The sequence below is a fragment of the Cololabis saira genome, chromosome 8, assembly GCF_033807715.1.
Source record: "Cololabis saira isolate AMF1-May2022 chromosome 8, fColSai1.1, whole genome shotgun sequence".
NCBI lineage: Eukaryota > Metazoa > Chordata > Actinopteri > Beloniformes > Belonidae > Cololabis > Cololabis saira.
The window spans coordinates 26,542,012-26,551,464 of NC_084594.1; the positions used below are offsets into that span (position 1 = coordinate 26,542,012).

At 37.6% G+C, this 9,453-nt stretch overlaps 1 protein-coding gene across 1 annotated transcript; it reads right to left on the reverse strand.

Annotated features, from left to right (window-relative positions):
* Window positions 1–1,647: 1,647 nt before the first annotated feature.
* LOC133448687 (probable nuclear hormone receptor HR38) lies at window positions 1,648–8,106 on the reverse strand. The gene is made up of 7 exons (XM_061727453.1): window positions 7,970–8,106; window positions 5,875–6,710; window positions 4,320–4,449; window positions 3,989–4,152; window positions 3,689–3,891; window positions 3,397–3,575; window positions 1,648–3,300 (listed from the first exon to the last, which is right to left on the reverse strand). The coding sequence occupies exons 2-7, from the start codon at window positions 6,706–6,708 to the stop codon at window positions 3,038–3,040; spliced, it is 1,773 nt and encodes a 590-aa protein (XP_061583437.1). The 5' UTR covers window positions 6,709–6,710; window positions 7,970–8,106; the 3' UTR covers window positions 1,648–3,037.
* Between the last annotated feature and the right edge of the window lie 1,347 nt (window positions 8,107–9,453).

Below are 9,453 nucleotides of genomic sequence, written 5' to 3' on the forward strand. Positions count from 1 at the left end.
GATCTAAATCCTACCAAACATCCGTGGAAAGAGCTGAAACATGCAGTTTGGAGAAGAAAACGTTTTAAACCTGAGAAATCAGGAATAGTTTAATCATGAAGAGTGGACCATAATACCCGTTTACAGGTGCAGAAGTCACAGAGAGTTACAGAGATCACTTGACTGCAATTGTTGCCTCAGAGAGTTGTGCAACAAAATGTTAAGTTGACGTTCCAGTCATTGCATCCCAAGCTAGTTTCACTATTTTGATTCTCTTGAATGATTATGCTCAACCACAGTTCAAAAGCAATGACCGATTTTCATAAGTTAATTTTCAGTAAATTATTATGCATTATTACTAATGTCAGTTTCAAGTTCTATCAGTGGCCATTGAGTTTTTTTTTTTTTTTTTCTTTAATGGGCAGGTGCAAGCAAATTTGGCCATGTATGTATATGCCAGATCAAAAGTTAAGGAGGCAATGATACTGTAGCTCAACATTCCAGATTTGGAAAAAGATGGTGTCAAGAAACCATGAAAACAACTCCAAACATGATGTATGATGACATGAAGATGTATTTTGAGTTTGGACAATGTCAAGTGGCAACATGCCAGACCTCTTGAGGACATATAGCCATATAGAATATAGCACAGCAGTCACAAGGGCTTAAATTCCAAAGAGCTCTGCAGCCAGATGAAGAAATACTTTTAATTTCAATAAAAAGAAGTATCAGCAGTGCTGCAATTATCTAAATTCTCCTTATAAAACTGTGCCCATCTCTATTCATTACATCTGACTCATGCAACATGCTGATCATTTTGTAAAATAATGAACGGCTCAATCCAAGTCCGACTTCATTTCGCCTCCTCCTCTTTTCTCCCCGTGTCCCCTTTTTTCCGATCTGTCTGCCAGCTCCAAAATCCAAATGACCGGTACGTGCTGTCCAGTATGATCAGATATCAAGCGTCTGAATGCAGTCAGCGCTGCAGTCGACTGCGGCCTGAGAGAAGTATGGTGTCGTCTTCCTCTGGTCAAGGATGTTGCCAACATCAGTGCCATTTGTTACAAAGACTGTCGGTAAAAAATAGCCCAGTAGGCTCTGGCTTTCATGAAGGCTTTTCTTGTCTGACAGGAGAAAATGATATAGAATCCTTAAAAGTATCTTGATATTTGATTCACTTCGAAAACAATTTGATCTTACATCAAAAATCAGATTCTGCAAACTACTGTGGTTCTTTGAGGTGAATATTACAGTTGCCTGCTAACATGTTTACAGTGACAATGATAACATTTCCATTTAATTTAGTTTAGTTTAGTTTAGCACAGTCTTAACTTACCTTGAGGAGTAACATTTAAACTTTTAAACATTTAAAACTGAACATTAATTATTCCTTTTTAAATTGTAAGTTGGATACATCTAAAAAAACAGATTGTAAAACTACAATCATATTCCTGGGTATATCTTAAATACTCATACTACAATTGTTAATGCTTCGTCTGAAGATCTTCTGTGCAGATTTTAGTGATAATTTAAAAAGAAATTAGTGGCCTATGGGGTGGTGGGGGTATTCTATTTTTCCATTAAATCCAATGTGTCCATGAATCCTACAAATAAAAAAAAGGGATATTATTTATGGTGAGTTGCATAAATTAAAATGAGGCTCATCTGTAAAGTATTTTCAAAAACATTTAATGTCAAATATTTTTTGCTGGTTAGCACCATCTTACAAAACATCTTGCAGTATTTCAACGTGTACAAATGTGTCCAAAGTAAAACACAGAGTAAGAGACAGACATCTCTTCATACTGTCTGAACACTTAAGTGTTAATAGCTGCTCATCCTATTATCTCTTCTCAATGTGATTCAAAAAGAAGTCTTATTTTAAAATTAAGATACAAAATAAATTCATATAAACATAACTATGACTGAGGAAATGTGAAAGACTTATATAGACTGTGAAAATATTTTCGGGCACAAAATACATCTGCAGCAAGAAACCCATTGATATCAAGCAAAGTTTCTGCCGAAGCATTAAACTCTCAGACTTTCTGTGATATATGATTTCACAAATCACTGCAGCAGGACTATATTTAATTTTATCGTCAAGTCAAATCTGTTTAGACCTCTACTTGAAAAGAAGCTACAGTTCTGAAATCACATTTAACAGTTCAGCATGAATTGTTTGATTTTATGGAAGAAAGGGGTCTTGCTGTAAATTATGCTTGGAATTATAAATTCACTTAGTGTGGTTCGCAATTTTGGGGCTTTATCAAAGGCACTTTGTAATTTCATTCACCAAGTCCAGTTTTGTTGTAAAAGCCCAAAAATATGTTGCAACAGTGACCAAGCGTACATGGTGTTGTACATACAATGTAACAGGAGTTCTGTCACCATCCGCTTCATAAAGCTTGCTGCAACATGACAGCAGGGAAAATTGTCTTTCGCTTAAGGCAATAAGGGTCGTAACTGACAGTGTCAAAGAAAAAACACTTTGGTAAACTTTGGTCCAAGACCTTCCACAGGAGTAAAAGTAGGATTGTAACAACATTTCTTGATGTAAAGATCTCATTAAATATTCCCCTAATGAGAAGTGGGACTCCAGTGTTTCATTATTACAAACTATGTGTGCGATCATGTCTTTTTTTTCCATGCAAGTACTCCACCAACTTAGCTACTGATTTATGCCATAAAGCATTTTGAAAACATGCTGTTTAAGAAATTAGTGTGTTTCTGAGTGTTTAATGGAGCACTGTATTGTGTCTACTCAAATATCCATTCAAATTTCTAGCACAGCAACAAAGTATTATTACAAATGCACACAAAATATATAGAAAATATAAGTTCCTGAAATGCTGATAACATTTTGGATTTGAAATCAGTCTTTCATAGTGCTAACAAAAGTACCATTTTCAGTTCTAAACGTATTTATAAAAAACAATGGTCTCTTGAAGGACGAAAGACACAATTGGGAAATCAGAAGTCACGTCCGATGATAAAACCTCATAGTAAATGGTTTCTTTCCACATCCTTTCCGTCTATCATTTTTACACATATCTTTTCAGAATGGCAGTGTATCCATAAAGATTTTCTCCACAATTGGAGGAGGAGGGACAAGGTTCTCCAGTTTCAGGTAAAATATGCGCTGCAGGCCCTGCGTGCACAGAGTCCTCAGCTCAGGGAGCTTTCCAAGTAGACGAGAAAGGTAGTTTGGTTGCAGCCTACTCAGTTCTGATCCTTTTCCATTCATGTGCTCTCTTAAGCAAGATATGAGGTTATTTTGAAAGTCCTCCACTCGCCTCGGCTCCTTGAGTCCATGGCGATCTATATATAAAAGATGTTCCCATTAGAAACGTAGACTCAAAGACAAACAGAATCAAACGAGACTTACTGAACCGAAAAGCAAACAAAGCCTCTTACCGGTGATGATGACAAGCGCTGCAAGACAGGAAAACAATGAAATGTCTAAGTTCATACGGTGAAGGCTCTGAGAAAAATCCATTATGGAATCAATCCAGTCGCCAAAACTGCGAGCGCACTGCTGCCGATGGAGGACCAGGCCATTACAGAAGATCAGCTTGTTCTTCTCTGGGTTTGATCTATACAGTTTTAAAATGATATAATCAAAGTACTGAAATATGATCATTAAGGTTGTGTGGGACATTTTTCCAACATTTTTATTTTATTTTTATAAGGTAGGAGTGCTACCAACCTGTATGCCAAGCGGAGAATGAAGAGCTCAACAAAAGCAGATTCAAGGAGTAAATCCTGGTCCTCTGTGCAGAAGTCGGTAAACCCTGGGATTGCGTGAGCCCAGTTTCTTATCACATCCAAGGCTCCAGTCAGCAAGTCATAGAACTGCTGGATATCACTGGCATCCTCCTTTTCTTTCAAATTCTCCATATTCTCCTGATACTGAAGAGTAAAAGTAAGAGAACGATAAATATTGCTGAGATTTTTCAAGTCAATGGGATTACACATCATGTGGAGTGGCTAAGAGTCATAGGGTTACCTTGGAGTAGTTGAGCTTTTCAATCATTGGGTTTGAGTCTAAATGTGCCCGAACAAGAGAAGTGATGACGTTGATGCTGGGGCTCGTGGATGAAGCCTCAACTGGGGTCTTGGGTTTGGAAGGCAGCCGACCTCTGCGGCCTTTGAGGCCGTCAGTGCGAACAACTATACGTCAAGGACAAAAAGAGGAACACAAGGCCATTGATGCATCCCACACTTGATGCATCAAAACAACAACATATACTGCCAATGTAAGCTTCTGGTTACACATGTTTGCATTTCTAAACTTGATTCCCCACTAAAGGCCTTTAAAAAGTCTTAATTGGTTTTACCTTCTTTGACCATTCCAACAGCGAGACATTTCTGGAAACGGCAGAATTGGCATCGATTTCTCCTCCTTTTGTCCACTGGACAGTCTTTGGTGGCAAGGCACACGTACTTTGCATTTTTCTGAACAGTTCGCTGTCAAATAAAGAAAAAGAATTGAAGGATCATCATGCTGCAAAGGCATAACATTCAAAAGTGCACTGATGAGTCATGTTACCATATGTTTAAAGTATTATTTTTAATCTATAAATATATATATTAAAAAAAAATTTAACATTTGCTCATCAGAAAAAATATGTGTATACATGAGCTGTTAATAGCTAATACAGTACATCAATACCAAACATGAACGTATTATTGGATCAAAATAATTCATTATTGATGTACCAACAAAATCATGGATTTCAGGTTTGACACTAATTTTGATATTTCATGAGCTCAAAATACATTGATATATTGGCTGAGAAAGTATTTGAAATACAACTAAAACAATGACATTTAAATAAACATCTGCAAAACTTGTCAAAGAGTTGGCAAGATTACCAAACAAGTAGGAAACTTTTAAGATAAAACAATAAACGTATTAGTGCTCTCTGGTGGAGAATGCCTGTTACAGGTGGCCAAAATGTATTGCATTTCTTTCTTTCTTTTAATGCAACATACAATTGTCATATTGGAAACAACTTTAGGTGCAGGATCTCTGATCCTGCAGAAAGCACAACATCAAGATCCATCATCACCAATAACTGATTCAACCCCATGGGCATGAGATTACGAGAGGAAACAATTTGAAGCACTTCAGTATGGAACTACATTCAGAAATAACCCTCAAAACTTTACTGTGCAAAAAATAATTCCTTCATGTTAACATTGTCCAGAAGGGCTGAACATCTCTGAACTCGGAGGAAACACACCGTCAGACAAATCAGCATTTCAGGTTATTTTTGGGTACTGTGTGCTCCCGACCAAAAATGACAAGAACTATTCTGACTGTTTATTAGCTATAATTCCAAGTGTGATTGTATAGGGTTGTATCATTTAAACTACTGTGGCAGCAGCATTGATGCAGAAAAGTACATTGACATTTTAGGGCATCAAGATCACATCTTTCTCAAAAAAAAAAAAAAGTGCATGCGCGCGTGCACGTAGCAATGACCCTGTACTGCTGCACACCAGGAAGAATGCAGAAAATTGCTTCAGTGGTTAGTTACCTCAATGCCACATTGTATCATAAGGGTTGTTGAAAGGAATAGAAACATTACAAGTTCTGAAGCTTTACTAAACCTTTTTTTTAAGGTGCAACAGACTGAAACGAAGTATATAAACAAAATGAAAAAAATTGAAAATTCAAAACCTAAGATAATTTCAAATCAAACTGGCTGCAATAAAAATAAAGTCAAATTGATTTAAAGAATCACTTTAATACTTTTCTATCGTGTGTATAAACCATCACATATTTTTTCTGATTTGGGGTTGTATTGTGTTAGCATGACTCTAAAGAGTCTAAAGAGTGAAAGTTTTGTGTACTCAGTTCAATAAACCTTTTTTTTTTCTTTTTACCTTGAAGAAACCTTTGCATCCCTCACAGGTACGGACTCCGTAGTGCTGACAGGATGCATTATCACCGCAAACTGCACATCGACCCTCGCTGGATACTGTGTTTGCAGTTTTAGGAGTGATTGCCACCCCTTCAACCATCCTGGTACTGTCCAGAAGTCCATGTTCCACGGACGTGGAGGGACAGTGAAATGGCGAGATATGATGCTGAGAAGACAGGAAAAAGGCATCGTCTTGAAGCTGTTGAGCATCCTGATGCTGTCCTAGGGTAGAGTGCTGCTCTGATACAGGGCTGAAGGGGAAAAAGGAAAGTTGCTGAGCCATGGTGGCCTTGTCCACAGAGGATGGTGGGGCAGAGGGAAAGGGGCTGAAAGGGGAATCCCAGACAGGTGCAGAGTCTGCCTGAAAGCCCGGCGTTGGAGGAGAAGCAGTGGCATAGACAGGGCTGCCATAGCAGTCAGAGCCACATGATGAGAGAGTTTCATCAAGGCAGCTAAATGCAAAAGATCCTGGATAACAGCCATACACCTGGAGATCATCCAGCTTGAAGGTTTGGTTATGCATCTGTGGACTGGAGATTTCAGCTGCTCCAGAGTGGTTGTAAGAAACTGTAGAGCCAGGAGGACCAGTGGTAATCTTGCAGGAGTAGGCATCAAACTCCCCAACATAGTCATTTCCCACCAATGTATTGATGCTGGGCAGTGGAGATGCAGAGAGCTCATCATTATGTCCTCTGATTTCCATAACCAGTTTGGCACTAAGGTCAGGATTCAAGTGCTGAGAGCTGAAGCAGTTGTCATGGGGCTGCGGTGCATACTGAGTTTGTACACAGGACATTGCTAAAACAGGACAGAAGAGACAGTTTATACATTATGGCAAGTGGAAGGCAAGTTTTCTTATCAGTGCAACTTCTGTCAGACTTTTACATGTCACAGCATTTCAGGGACAATAAGTTTCTTAACTCTTTTCAAAATATTAGCAGCTAAACTCAGTGGAGATAACTAGGACTGAACCCTTTAGACATGCCAACAGTAGCCAGTTGTAACACCTTCAGTGTTCACTATCACATTTTTATCAGCATGCCATTTCTCTTGCTCCAGGCCCTTTCTGTCCTCTTTGGAAAATGCAGAGGGTTGTCCAGCAGAGCGCTCAGATATTGTCAGATATATTGTTACTGGCTGTTAATGCTTATAAAACCTCCTTCAGCGGAGGGCAACCCTCCTTCGCAGCGGCTGTACCAGGGAGTGTTGCAGATTGTATTACAAGGTGGGCTGAATGCCAGATGAAGTCAGAAAGGTGGCCAAGCCTGCTGCTGTAGCTCAGTACCGTACATGTGGTTACTTGAATGGGCGTGCATGCACAAGCGGGCCAAGATTTGCATTTTACAACTTTTTCCAATATGTGCATGTTAAACACAACTAAGGAGAGCACCTGATCATTATTCAAAATATTTCTAAATTAAAATTTAAACTTACAATTAAGCTTCACTTAACATAAAAAGTTGATTTTTTTTTAATATGTTTTGTGATTAGGTCTTTCTTACTATATTGTACATATATTGACTATGTTATAGGAAAAACTCTAATTGAAAATCGACAACAATATTACAACAAACCAAAATAGTGATAATAAAAATGACAGAATTGTGAATTTACACTCAGTTGCTGAGTGTAGTTTGTTCATTTATTATATACAATACACCAGCAAAGATGAAGTAAGACTTTTTTTTCCTTTAACTTAATTGTTTACAATTGTGTGATTTGTTTTGCTGGTATGGTTTAGTTAAATCAGACACTTCGATTATAACTTTCATTGTGGTTTTATGTACTGCACAGGTGTTTTGTTGAACAAAACTAGTTCAAACTATGTGTTAAACTATTGGTCTAACTTTTGGGCTTGCATCTGTCTTGGGAAAGAATCATCTGAAAGCATTCAAATATTTACATCAAGACCAATAAAATGTGTGAAGTCCATTAAATATAGTGTAAGGAGTCTATAAAGTCTCTTCAGTTTAATGTATTGCAAAAAAGAAAAACAAACAAAAAAAACATTATTCTGGCCCCAGTATCATTATATCAAACTATCAACTTTCACTCACCTATTTCTAGCAAATATCCAGATTTTGAAGCTTTCCTTTATTCCGAGTCAGAGAAACAGATGAAGTCTCCTGTGCCAGCTGCTGGTCAGCACAACACACCCATTCAAACACACTCTCTCACACACACACTCACACACTCTCGGTCAGACCAAGGCAGCTGGCTCCATACACTCTTGTTATATTTTGGCTGCGTCGACAAGGGGGCGGGGTCATATCCAAACATGGTCAATGGGGCGGTGGAACGTTCCGGGGGACCGGCCAATCAGATCCGCGCTCATCACGCAGCCGTTCTTCCGTGTGACGCAGGCACGGGATTCCATTGACGCAAGAGCGAGACCGTGCATTGTTCTAAATATAGCCGCATAAAAGGAACCGTTTTGACATGGGGCTATTACTGAATGAAAGATGATAAAAATAACCGTAGTTTGGAGACAGACGTTTCATGATCGGAAATGTTGTCAAGTATGTTATGACGAAATAAAGGAGAACACGCACAAAAAAAAGTTAATTATACAATTGTATATACAGGTAGGTTCAATATTATGCATAAACATATATGTATCTGTAGGCTATATATAGGCTACACTAGACGGTTTGCACACTAGGCTATATATATATACCTCCTACATATACATATATCTTAATTCTCTCTCTCTCTCTCTATGTATATATATATATATATATATATATATACTATTTCAACATTTAGAGTCATCACCAGAAAGATAACACCAGAAAAATAACTTATTTGACAATTTTCACCTGTTTCAAGTACATTTTCACTTGAAATAAGTAGATCTCCCAGTGGGACAAGATTTGTCTTCTTATTACAAGCAAAAAAAATCTTGTTTTTTCTACTTATTTCAAGTGTAAATCTACTTGAAACAGGTGAAAATTGTTGTTTTTTCCAGTGATGAGTCTTGTTTTAAGTGTAATGAGATTTTATTGCTAAAATGAGACATTTTAACTAGAAATAAGACAAATATTCTTGTTAAGATTTTGAGTTTTTGCAGTGTTCCATTTTGCTTATCCTGTGAAGGACAGAGGCATATTGATAAATTCAAAAAACTGTTTTTTATTGTTGTGTTTTGATGTATTTGATGTAAGCCCAGTGGATATTTAATGCTTACAGAAGGCTGCATTTAACTGCTGCTATGTCATTCCTGCAGTATTTTCTGCAGGTGTTTTGGTCAGTGCTATTATTTTTAATATATTATATTATTTGTAATCAGCACAAATTATCTGTCCCCATATGATAAAATCCACCATCGCCCCTGATTTTCTTTTACAACTCGATGTGGAAAAAAAATACTTTTTTGATGGGTTTGATCACTTCAAGATCAACTCTTTAACTCTTACCAAGTGATCAGAAATACTGAATAACCTTAACAGTAACAACCATCTGAAGTTAAGAAATGCAGTCAGTACCGTAATATTATCGTCACAGAATTGACACTATGAATGCCACATCAACAACTGCTGAT